The following is a 13,681-nucleotide window of genomic DNA, read 5'->3' on the forward strand; positions in this document are numbered from 1 at the left end:
ACCTACGGGTTAATTAGACAAAGCAAGAGGATCAGTTGAGAATCCTCGCACAGAATAAAGACTGTAAAATAATAAATTTTGGACTGTCAATATCCCGATATGGATAATTGACAAGGAATAAAGAGAAGACACTAAACTAAAACTTTGGTTTTGGTAAGAAATAACGTTTTTACAAATATCAACTCTGAGAGACGTATAAATAGTAAACATGAAAGATATAAGTCTTGACACTGGCAGGTGCAAGACGATGTATTCGAAAAGTGATAATTCTGAAAATAGAAAGTTGATGTAAAATTTGGCATGACGTGCCATGATCACGGTCAAGAAGTGTAATGTGAAGTATAATCACATTCGAGCCGAGTGGCGAATATTGAGCCGAGTGATGAATATTGCTAAGTTAATTAAACTAGTGGAAATAATGAGATTACGTTATTTCAAGTTGCATTATGTTGTATAAGATATGTAGATGATTAGTAACCAAAAAGATATTATCATACTTTTCTGGTAATACTAACAATTGGTTGGAATATGAGCAATGCTCAATTGATTATCGAGAGCAAATGCATGGAGTTAAACTCGATAAATTATGTAAGAAAAGGATTCGAGGACGAAACCTCTTCAAGGGGGGTAGACTTGTAACACCCCGAAAACAGATCTAGAAATTAAACTACGTTAGTACTAAAAGACGGGTAAATTGCCGTTAGGGGTAAAGTAACCCGGTGAATATTATGATTTTTAAATAAATAAGCCTAATATTAAATAAAAGCTAAACGAAAGCTTGTGGGAAAGTAAAGTTTATCAAAACCCAAGTCAACGGGACTCAAAATAAACTAAGTCGTAGATTTCCCGAACCCACTAATTTAACTAGGAATGTTTAACCTAGTTAATAAGCGGGAATATTGTTAGAAATAAGTAGGTTGTGTCCTACTTAATAACTAACCAAACAAGAGGGGCCAGATTCGGATAAATGGAAAGTTTAAGGATAAATTACACTTTTCGTCCTTTATGTTTGTATCAAATTGCAATGGATAACCTTTAACTTCAATAATTACAGTCACAGTCCTTTCTTTGGAAAACTCATTACACCTTACGTCCTTTAACACTAACCTAGTTAAAATTTTCAGGTAAGTCAGATCCCATAAGGGTAATTTAGTCTTTTTACTATCTTATTATAAAATAGTTTAATAAATACAAAAAACAACATTTAAAACTTAATATATATATATATATATATATATAAATATATTCCTTTCTCTCATCCAACATCTAACCACCCACTACCACCACTGCCATCTCCGATACCACCCATCTGACCTAAGCGCCCCCCCCCCTAAAAAAACATGACCTAACCACCACCATGAGCCACCACCTCCAATACGCCAAATCGAACCATCATAATGGATATCAAGAGCCTTGAATCAAAGATCACAAAACTCAACACCAAATTTGCGTTGAAAAGGAATGAAGGAAGAAAAGAAATTTGTTTACTGCACTCTATTAATTGCTTAACCAATACATAAAATCTAACCCATATTTATAGCAGAATTCAAATATAAATAAAAACCTTCATATTTATCTAACCCAAATTGAAACTTCCATACCTGATACCTACGACCAAAATCCGAACTCAAGTCAAACTCTAATTTCTTAATTGATAAACCCAACAAAAATGCCCTTTTGCCCTGATGATGAATTTCGAATCGTCCAACATACCACCGTTGCCAAAACCTACACACCACTACAAGACTAATTTGACAGATCTGCAAGCTTTAGTTCCACAATCAACAACCAAGTAATTTCCCCAAATCAACAACCACCGTTCAAACTAAACAATTCGAGAAACCGTCGCCATTCAGTTTAACGAAAAACAGAGAAAATGTCGCCGTCAATGGATCGTTTCAACCGGAGAACTAGAATGAAATCGTCATTCTTCTGGCGGCTAAGTTGCAACTTCCTTCCGATATCAATTTCCGACTGTAGTGGCTGGATTCGATGGTGGTGGTGGGGCTTGGTGGACAAATTTGGTGGTGGTGGTTGCGGGATACGATGTTGGTGGCTAGGATATGGCAATGGTGATGGAGGTTGCGGTTGGAGAGAGATACAGATTAGGTTAGAGAAGAATGAAGGGATAGGGTTTTTTACATAAACAAATGAGTGAAATTACCAATTTACCCTTGTGTGCAAGGCACATGTTTAGACTTAACTGAAAATTTTAACTAGGTTAGTGTTAAAGGACGTAGGGTGTAATGAGTTTTCCGAATAAAGGACTGTGACTGTAATTATTGAAGTTAAAGGTTATCCATTGCAATTTGATACAAACATAAAGGACGAAAAGTGTAATTTATCCAAAGTTTAATTATAAAATAAAATTAAAATACAAAACACACACACAAGGTGTGTTATGTACGTCGACCAGAAGGTTCTCCAAGAACCAAAACCCTAGTTTCACAAAATCAACCAAATTGAAGGCCAAATCGGGCTCGAATCAAAGGCATGAATACATACAAATGATCACCAAGTCAAGGGGATCAAGAGGTATGTAAAATTGTGTTGTTACATGAAGTTGTAAAAATTGAATGAACATCACTATATGCGATTTTGGTGTAAATCGTAGAAATTAGAACTGAATTAGTGATGTATACATGTTTAGTAACAAAACCCTAAGTGAAATCATGCATAACATGATAGGAATTGAATGATTGAATGAATTCTCACACTCGGCTAAGTGGGTATTAGTCATAAGATGGATTTGATGATATGATTATGATTAGAATCATCATGCATGTTAAGTAATCATGAAATACTTAAACAATTTGCAAGTTTGAGTACTTGATTATAAGTGATAGTGGTTGAATTTTGATGTTAATCTTGGTAAAAATGACTAGTTTTGAACTAGTTAGCAAATGTGTAGAATTATGCCCATTAGGTGTTTGTTAAAATGCCTAAATGAGAAGTAAAATGCTGAAATTCAAGTGAAACGCGTAATTGGCAAGCTTGACTAATTACATGAGATATGGGATAAAACGGGTTCTAATCATAATGTTGATTTGCCTTAATCGTGCATATTATATGAATAAGGTAGTTAACTTTTAGAAAGTTAAACTAACCAATATTGAAGTCGAATGGTAGATTTGACATAAAAATTTATAAGATGGAATAGTCGTAGCTAATAATGACTAAACTAACCGTCTTACGAATTATGATGATAGTTTGACTCTTGACAAGCTAGATGAAGGCTTGGGAGGAAGCGGGTCAAATGGAGCAAGTACGAAAAGAAAACGTTGCTTGGATGCAAGGTAAGTATAGCTTACACTAGTCATATATTTTAGAACGTTCTTTTGTCGTATGAATTACGAATAAGACAAATGGAAATTTGAGACATGGTGTTCCGGCGTGTAGTTATACGGAACAAGATAACCAATAAGGGTAAAATTGTAATTTGGTCACTTGTTGACAATAATTGTCGGTTTTGAAAGATACGTATTTCATAAGCCTTAATAGGCCAAAAAGTATTAAGAGGCGATTTATAATTAAAACGACCGTACGGTGTAAACCGGAGCGGGTCGTGTAGATGGTAGACGAGATGGCAATAAGCTTCATCTCGCCAATATAATCGGTCATTTAGACCAAACGGATCAAAAGTGAAAATTATCACTTTTTGACAATATAGACTAATGCTTTGTTGAGTTGTATAATTACAGAAACAATTATTGAGTGGATATTTACATCGCTATTACTTAGCGGCTATTGAGGCAAGGTATTTAAATGGGTCAATATAATGATCCGAGCCAGGTACGCATAATAGGATAACTCTCATTTAAACGTAAGGTTTAATGAGAGTTAATCGGAGTCTAAAATAGATTTTTTGTTGATACTTAGAATAAGTATAGAAGCTGAAAGAAGTAATACATTAGTCAAATGGCACTATTTGAGTTTTGTCGTAAAATAATGATTCGATAGGTAAAAATTTGGTTTTCATAGATCACCACATTATATCCACCATAAATACAGTTGTGGTGGGAGATTATAGGATAAGAAATGTGGTGAAGGAATGCTAGAAGCCATAGAAGTGATTTTAGGCTCGAAAGTGCTTAAATACCGTAACGGGTCAAAACAATCCTTGAAGTATAAACGGGTTTAAGATCATACCTAAACTTGTGAATTAAACCTGATATGATAGACAACATTGAAATTATAAGGTTCATGTGAAATCGGGATCAAACAATCATGTTGTTTGATAAAATCACGAACGGGTCAAAATTTGGTGAAAATGGGTAATAAGCCGAAGACTTGTAAGTCTTAAATTTTGTTAATCCGGATGTTGGATTTTAACTCCACATGATGGGGGATCAAATTACAATCACATGGGAAGAAACGGTGGGTCAAACGGATAAGCGTATTGAAAGATACGAAAGTTTTCGTGTCAAATAACGGCAAAAAAAAATGGAAAGGTGGGATGCAGGGGCCACCGTAACTTACGGTGCCACCGTAAGTTACGGTGGAGCTAAAAATTTTACGGTAGAACACCCCTGATTTACGGTGGGGGAATTTGACATTCAGGGGCCACCGTAACTTACGGTGACCACCGTAAGTTACGGTGGAGGCCAGAATTCAATTGATTGTTTGTGGATCAAGATAACAATGTTGCATTTTTCCTAATTTCCTTATTATATTGGTTATTTAATTATCAAAACTGATTTTTAAGTTGGTTTTGATCACAGGTGAATGTCGTTAGTCCCGGATGAAGATCAAGCATCGAGCAAGAACCGAACACACGTTAAACGAAGCTTCCGCAATGTTGTTTCGTCATTATTCTATAACGGCGAATTAAAATCACATTATGTTGTATCACTTTAAATTGTGAAAGTTTTTAGCAAGCCCGTATTTTCAGTATAATTGTAACTATAATTACATGGTTTTGAGATTTAATTATACGATAAACGTTAGATAATAACAAGGGTGTTACATCAAATCAATACACGTGTAAAGCGCCAGCTAAAATTTGACCATAATTAATACGGCTAAAGTTATGTGGTGTTTTCTACTAGGTCACTTTCGGATTTGTTTATTTTTTAGTAGGCAATGTTAATTTCTATTTTATCTTGAAAGGTGGTCTAACATGTGTATTTTTGGTGATCATCCTTAAACTTTTTCATGATCATTAAACATATATGATATATGTTGTTTGACCTATGGTGCAGCATTCCTTGAAGTGGCAGGATAAGTAGCCGGAGACTAATAAGCAATGATAGGAGGCGCCCGAGGTGAGGTGGTGTATCACGGCCAGAGTAAATACATGTATTTTCTTTTTATGTGTTATATAGAGTTTTGGTACTGAATGTTATATATATGGTTCGGCTAGTGTCCATGGCTTCTATGGACTTGGCATAACATATATCATAAATAAATTATGCCATCAGAATTCTAAGCTATTTCTCAAGCCTTTTCTAGCTGCTTCAAAGTAGTTTTGTTAAGTGTTCTAGTTATAAAACGGTTATTTGCACCAAAATATTTAGTAAATATAAATACATTAATAATATGTTAAGAACTGTGAAAACCACATAATACGCATATACATATTGCATTATTAGAAGAGAAAAACTTGAGTGGTTATGTGAACGTCTTATTTACATATCATAATAGATCACACTATATATATACATGTGCATTGTTTGGTTGTCGTAGTTCTCTAACATAGTTTTTGTTCTGAAATGAGTAGTTGTCTTTACAGCCCGATAACTTTACAGCCCTTCATGACTTTTTTTTTCAAAAGATATATAATATTCCACTAAAGCATCGGAAAATTTACAGTAGAATGACGGGTAAATGCGCAACAAGCTGCGCCGCAACCCCTTTTTGAAAAGAAAATCCAATCCTACCGAAAACAAAACTTCGGTTCCTCGACTTCTATGATTGGTTCATGAATAGCTCTTCATGAATCCCCAAAAATATTTACACAATGTTAATTTACCGGATTTCCACAGTGTCTTCCTCATTTATCGGCTCAGCAATTCGACGATTGCTTGGTCAAAGCTAGAGAACTTTATAAAAGGATATTTACAAGGAGGCAAGTAAAAGTTTACAAGACTAGTTGTGTTATCCGGTACCAAAATTATCCATTTTTCAATTTGACATGGTTTTTGGATCCAACATCTTCAGGTGAGTTGTTTTTAGTAAACTGTGTCCTCAAAGATTAACACTCTAGTGTTTGCAGGAAATTTGACTCCAACATCTTCAGGTGAAATCCATCCATCTGGAGATGTTGGAGTCGAATTTCCTGCAAATTAAACACTAAAGTGTTAACAATCTAGCAACAGACAATGAATCTTTGAGGACACATTTTACTAAAAACAACTAGATGTTGGAGCCGGAAACCATGTCGAATAGAAAAATGGGTAATTCTGGTATCAGATAACACAACCGGTCTTGTAAACTTTTACTTGCCTCCTCGTAAGTACCCTTTCATAAAGTTCGCTGCCTTTGACCTGGAGCTTTCCGGTCCTAAGTCTCCACAACGAAGAGCGACAATGTTACCCTTTCTAAAAGTTGAATTGTAATACCCGAACCCATTGTTTGTACCTGTTAAGCGGTACATTATATTGTCGAGCTCTAGCTTGTAGGAGGGATGATTTGGTGTGTGGTTGCCGCTGGTACCGCACTCTACACACCAAAATTCAATTTGGGCACTGACGAAAATTGCCGCTAAAGAATGGGAAAAACAAAAGCAAAATCAACATGTTATTTTTTTCTAATAATCATTGAGCAACTGATTCATGGTTACGGTTATATATATAAGTACACGGGAAAATATATTAATATTGTATCCAAGACAACGCATGTGGATGTAGTATTGAAAGTCAAATATCATTGATTTTCCAGAAGATTAAATTGTACTACGTTGTACTACGTTACAATTGCTAAAACCATTTTTCTAATGGTACTATGGTAGTATCAATCAATGAAATTATTTTTTTTTTTTTGTAAGGGGAAATCATAAAACAATTAATTGTTCATATGTAACACAATGTCTAAATCATTGTCCTACCTAGAGTTAGACATCTGAAAAAACAATCGGTTTGTTGAACCGAACTAGCTTACACCCGAACTGAAACAAGTTTGGACCTGATGAACAGTACGTGGAATTGGTTTAGAACCGTTACAACCGCAGGTTTGGGACCAGTTTGGAGCTTCCATTACAAAAACCGGCTTGGAACCGGTTCTAGCCATTTCACTTTTTCTGTCTTACTATAAATCACCCATGTCCCACCACCCACACTTAATGTAAAAAATGAAAGGACCAGTGGCTATAGCCATGTTAGCAATGATAGTCATGGCTCTAGCCTTGGTGCACCCAAGTGAAGCCATTAGTTGTGGTGCTCTTACTGGCATGATACTGGCATGATCTCACCATGCCTAGGCTACCTCAGGTCAGGTGGTTCACCAACAAAAGGATGTTGTGATGGAGCCAGGAGTGTTAAGGTGCCACCCGGAGTCACACGGATAGGCGATTTGCTTACAAGTGTGCTAAGGCCGCGGCTGCGCGGCTAAAGACCTTGCCAGTAGCCTTCCTGGAAAGTGTGGTATTGCTCCACCATTCCGATCAGATCCGACGTCAACTGCAACTCGCGAGTAGAATTGAAGCACTTAAGTGAAATAGTAAAATCTCCAAAATAAACATTTTGAATCACTTTTTTCTCACTTTTAGCCTACTAGAGAAAACAACCGATTAGACACATCACACAAGCAAAGCTAGATATTAGCCGGTACGGAAAACATTGTAAAGTACAATGGATTCAACAAAACAAACCAATCAAATCAATATACACGTATAAAGCGATATCTAAAATTTAGCCCCATTTCATGAAAACTCGGCTAAAGTTATGTGGTGTTTTCTACTTGGTCGCTTCACACGTGTTTTGATTTGACCGGTTGTTTTCATGGACCATGTAGTACTTTTGAAGACTTTATGCGTTGGCTTAATTTAAGCCTTCTTAGCTGGCTTAACTTACGTGGTGTTTTCTAATTGATCACTTTTGGATATGTTTATTTCTTTTGGGCTTAAAACCAATGTTTATTTTAGCTTAAAAGTGGTCAGTATGTCTTTTTTATTTATTATAATCACCTTTTCATGATCACTAAACATATATGTTGTTCGACTCGACTTATGGTGCAACATTCCTTGAAGTGGCAGGATCCGGAGACTACTAAACAACCATAAAAGGCACGGCAGTGAGGTGGTGTATCACGGCCCGAGTAAATACATGTATTTTCTTTTATGTGTTAATATAGAGTTTTGGTACTGATTGTAATATATATGGTTCGGCTAGTGTCCATGGCTTGTATGGACTTGGCATAACATATATCACAAATAAGTTATGCCATCACAATTCCAAGCTATTTCTCAAGCCTCTTCTAGCATCTTCAAAATAGTTTTGTTAAGTTTTCTAGTTATAAAACGGTTATTTGCACCAAAATATTTAGTAAATATAAATAAATTAATAATATGTTAACCGTGTAATACACATATACATATTGCATGTAATCGTCATAATTACATATCATATTTAAATCACATGTGTAGGGGAGGAGAGGAAGAGGCAGACCCAAACTGACATGGGATGAGTAGATTAGACATGATTTACTAGAGTTGCATCTTTCTGAGGACATGGTCCAAGATAGGACTTCGTGGAGGCGTAGGATTAGGGTTAACGACTTCTAGAGGATATTGCATTAAGGTTTTAGGTGTATTTCAGGGACGTATGTTTTTCTTATTCTTTAAGGGACTTTTCCAGTGAGTGCCTTCTTGTGTTTATGCCCAAATGATGTTGTATGCTATTATTCATGATTTACATTGTATTGTGCTGGTGAGGATGACTTCTTATTTCTATATTTTTTTACTTGGTGTGTTGGCATGCTGTTCGTTTTCTAGCCGAGGGTCTCTCTGGAAGCAGACTCTCTATCCCTATGGATAGAGGCAAGGTCTGTCTACATCCCACCCTCCCCAGACCCTATAAGTAGCTTTGCTATTTGTGGGATTTTTACTGGGTATGATTGATTGATTTAAATCACATGTGTGTATTATTCGATTCTCGTAGTTCTCTAACATATTTTTTATTTTGAAATGAATATCCGTGTTTATATACATGATGTAAGATTATAGATATGTATCATATGATGTCATGAGGGATGCGCTGGTTGAGATTTATAAGAATCGAGACGTATATTTTGGCAATTTGTTTGTGCTGATCATAAGTATAAACGACAAACACTCGTAGAGCTTCAAAGACCCGATAACCTTACTACTCTTCAGGATTTTTTTTTCACAAGATATATATAACATTCCAATTGAAAAACAGGAAAATTTACAATAGAATGACATGTAAACTGGCAACAACCTGCGCCGCAACCCCCTTTCGAATAGCAAAATCCCCAAAAAGATTTACACTATGTTAGTTCACCGGAGTTCCATATCAATAGTGTCTTCCTGATTTATCGGCTCAGCAATGCGGCGATTGCTTGGTCAAAGGCAACGAACTTTATAAAAGGATGCTAACAAGGAGGCAAGTAAAAGTTTACAAGACTAGTTGTGATATGCGGTACCAGAATAACCCATTTTTCAATTCGACTTGGTTTCCAGCTTCAACATCCTCAGCTTAGTTGTTTTCAGTAAAATGAGTCCTCAAACACTAGAGTGTTAATAATCTAGAAACAAACAATGAGTCTTTGAGGACACGTACAAAAAAACAACACACCTAAAGATGTTGGAGCCAGAAACCATGTCAAATTGAAAAACGGATTCTGGTACCGAATAACACAACTAGTCATGTAAACTTTACTTACCTCCTTGTAAGTATCCTTTTATAAAGTGTGCTGGCTTTGACCAAGCAATCGTCGCATTACTGACCTAGACAAACTTGTAGTAACCAGCATGTAGCGTCGTCTACACATCTCCTGCAGCTTTCCGGCTCTAAGTCTCCACGAAAAAAAAGCGACAACGTTACCCTTTCCAAAAGTAGAATTGTAATACCCGAACCCACTATCTGTAACCGTTGAAACGGTAAATTATATCGTCAAGCTCTAGTTTGTAGGAGGAATGATTCGTTGTGTGGTTACAGCACTCCACACCCAGAAAATCAATTTGGGAGATGAAAATAGCCGCTTAAGATTAGGAAATACAAAAGCAAAATCAACATATTTCTTTTGCTAATGATCATTGAGCGACTGATTTATTGTTATATATATTGTTACATGGGAAAATACATTAATTATTTTGTATCCGAGACAACGCATGTGGATCATGGATGTAGTGTTGAAAGTCAACTATCATGTATTTTGCATAAGATTAAATTTACTAGCTACTAGCTAGGTTGTATGGGAAAAAATTAAATATGTATTGAAGACGACGCATGATATTAAATTTTACTAGGGTACGATTCCTAAACCCATTTTTCTTATGGTACAATGGTAGTATACTAGTATCAATTAATGAAATTATTATTATTTTTTGTTTTTCTAATGAGAAAATCATAAAATAGTCAATAGTTCAAAGATGATATAATCTGACAATGTCTAAATCATTGTCATAGCTAGAGTTAGACATCCGCAAAAACAATCGGTTTGTTGAACCGAACCAGCTTATAATACCCCAACTAAAACAAGTATGGAACTGATGAAAAGTGAAACTGGTTTAGAACAACTAAAAACTGTAGGTTTGGAACCGGTTTGGAGCTTTCATTACAAAAACCGTTTTGGAATCGAGCCGTTTCAAAATTTTTAGCGGCTAACATGGCATTATGGCCATTTCTGAGGTTTTATATTTGCTAGTTTCATCCAAATATCGTTCAACTTAACATAAAAAGTAAACTAAGTTAATGGCTTGGATGAAACTGGCAAAAAATGCCAAAGATGAAGGGCTGTTTGGCACAAAAAAAAAAAAAAAAAAAAAAAACATTTTGGATGAAACTGGAAAACAGGCCTAAACCTAACGGACGATTTTGGTAATTTATTCTAAAATATATGTAAAAGAAAGTTGTGTATATCTATTAGGCCATGGGAAGAGCTGGCCTTGAGAGGTCGCCAACCTGGCCTACGCTCCTCCTCTGGCCGACCCTATTCACCAAGTAACCATTGACGGCTTCTTCCGTTAGTGATTATGTTTGTTTTGTAGCGACTAGTTGATAACTATCTAAATCTACCACCAAGACCAGTGGCGCATTTTTGAACACATGATGCAAGAAAATGTGACTAAAATAGTTCAAAGAGATGTATATCTTGTAAACTTACTATTCTTAGAAACCCTAAAACATCACTTTGCATGTGACCCCTCTAGTATAAATCACCCATTCACCCACAATGAAACAAACCATAAGCAAATAATAAGAAAAGATGAAAGGACCAATGGCTATAGCCATGTTAGCCATGATAGTCATGGGTCTAGTCATGGTGTACCCAAGTGAAGCCATTGGTTGCAATGATCTTATTGGCATGCTCTCACCATGCATAGGCTACCTAACATCAGGTGGTTCACTCACAAAGAGCTGTTGTGATGGAAGCAAGAGGGTTCTAGCCGCTACTCGGAGCCGAGCGGATAAGCGAACGGCTTGTATTTGTTTTAAGAGCGCGGCTCTCCGGCTAAAGGTCAGGCACGACCTTGCCGGAAGCCTTCCGGGAAAGTGTGGCATCGTCTCCCCCGTTCCAATCAGACCTGACATCAACTGCAACTCGTGAGTAGATTAGAAAATTTAACCTTTTTTATATAATAGACATTGACTTTTAGCCCACTTAGGGCCAAGAAATAGATATATCCAAAAACAAGTAATCAGAAAACGTCACATAAGCAAAGCATGCTAAGCCGGCTAAATTTTAGCCGAGACAAAAAACATTGAAAACTAGTATTGGGTCCACAAAACAACAAATAAAAAAAAATACATGTATAAAGCGCCAGCTAACGTTTAGTTGTTTAAAAAAAGTAGGCGTGAATTTCTGACACGACCCGAAAACCCGACACGAACCTAACACGAAATTCGTGGGTTTAGGTTTAGTCTAAACGGGTTCGGGTCAGTTTCAGGTTGAACCCGCGAACCCGTTTAGGTTAACGGGTCGGGTTCGGGTCAACCTGGTCGGGTTGGCGGGTTGACCCGTTTAACACATTTATACTATATTATATTTTTTTACAATATATTTTATGTCATAAATTAAATGGACTGTGTATTTTATGCAATGATTATAACTTAAAAAGAGAAATTAACATAGATTTTATAATTTAAATATGATATTATTATATACATTTGTGTTTTTAAGTAAATTTTAATTTTAATATATTAATTTCAGAAAAAATATAAAAAAAATTCGGGTTGAACGAGTCGTGTTCGGGTCAACCCACGAAACTTCGGGTCGTGTTCGGGTTCTTATGTATGATACGATTTTCGGGTTCGGGTCGGGTTCGGGTTTGTGTAAAATTTTCGGGTTCGGGTCGGGTTGAACCCGCCAACCCGCGTACACGACCCGTTTAGCACCCCTAAAAAAAAAGCACCAGCTAGAGTTTAGCTGTTTTCAGAAAAAGTGATGCCTAACTTTAGCCGACGGCTAGAATTTAGCCGGCACTTTACATGTGTTCTGATTTAATTGGTTGTTTTTTGGACCACGTGGCACTTTTCAAGGTTTTTTTTACCAACTAAATTCAAGCCTTTCTAGCTGGCGTAGCTTATGTGACATATTTTGGTTAGTTGCTCTTAAATACACGTACTTTTTAGTGGAGTTGATATTTGTTTTAGCTTAAAAAAGTGATCATCTCTTACTCTTTTTCATAACCACTAAATATATGTTCGACTAATTGTGCAGTATTCCTTGAGGTGGTGTGACGAGTTGCCGGATACTAATAAACAATGACAGGAGGCGTGTGGCGGCGAGGTGGTGTTTCGCCGCCGGAATAAATACATGTATTTTCTTTTTTATGTGTTATATAGAGTATGGTATTGTGTATTGTGTGTAGTATGTACTATATATATGGTTCGGCCAGCGTCCATGGCTTCTATGGACTTTGGCATAAATATATATACATATCTATCCAAATAAAATATGCCATAAATATGGTGTCGACGGTTCTTATTTACTTCATAATTTTATCATACTAATGATATACGTTTTTTTTTTGTTTTAAATTTTGTTGTTACAAAACGGTACTAACTTGCACCAAAATAGTTAGTATAATAAACGAGTATATTTTTACAAGTGACATATTCATTTCAGAAATAATTTTATACGTTAAGAACTATGAAAACTGTATAATATGTTTATGAATATTGCGTAGATGATAAACAAAACTGTAGAAGCGAAAAACTTTCTTACATATCATAATTTAAATCACTACATACAAGTGCATTATTTGGTTTTCGTAGTTCTCGTTTTGATTCTAAAATTTATAGTAGTCTATAATTCAGTGTAATTATTATCTGCATGATAAAACAAATATGCGAGATTTAAAATATGATCAGCATCTAAATATGATCAGAGAATGGATCTATTAGGGGTGGTTGTCACTTGCAAAAATTCCATCATTCACAACATTCAATCAAGTTTCGTCATGTCATCAACCATTATTCCATCACTCACAACCTTTTTTAGTGGAAATGATCATCACTTGTACAAATTCCATCACTCGCAACTTTTTTTTATTTTTTAT

General features: G+C 35.9%; 1 protein-coding gene and 1 long non-coding RNA gene across 2 annotated transcripts; both read left to right on the top strand.

The window, feature by feature from the left end:
• Positions 1–2,414: 2,414 nt before the first annotated feature.
• Positions 2,415–3,296, top strand: LOC110910991. Its single transcript, XR_002576647.2, has 2 exons — positions 2,415–2,535; positions 3,210–3,296. It is a non-coding gene; the product is annotated as an uncharacterized LOC110910991 (long non-coding RNA).
• An 8,078-nt stretch (positions 3,297–11,374) lies between these two features.
• On the top strand, positions 11,375–13,076 carry LOC110909475 (non-specific lipid-transfer protein AP10-like). Its single transcript, XM_022154409.1, has 2 exons — positions 11,375–11,723; positions 12,841–13,076. The coding sequence occupies exons 1-2, from the start codon at positions 11,386–11,388 to the stop codon at positions 12,848–12,850; spliced, it is 348 nt and encodes a 115-aa protein (XP_022010101.1). The 5' UTR covers positions 11,375–11,385; the 3' UTR covers positions 12,851–13,076.
• The last annotated feature ends 605 nt before the right edge of the window (positions 13,077–13,681 follow it).

Source organism: Helianthus annuus, chromosome 15 (genome assembly GCF_002127325.2).
Source record: "Helianthus annuus cultivar XRQ/B chromosome 15, HanXRQr2.0-SUNRISE, whole genome shotgun sequence".
In the NCBI taxonomy this organism is placed as follows: Eukaryota; Viridiplantae; Streptophyta; class Magnoliopsida; order Asterales; family Asteraceae; genus Helianthus; species Helianthus annuus.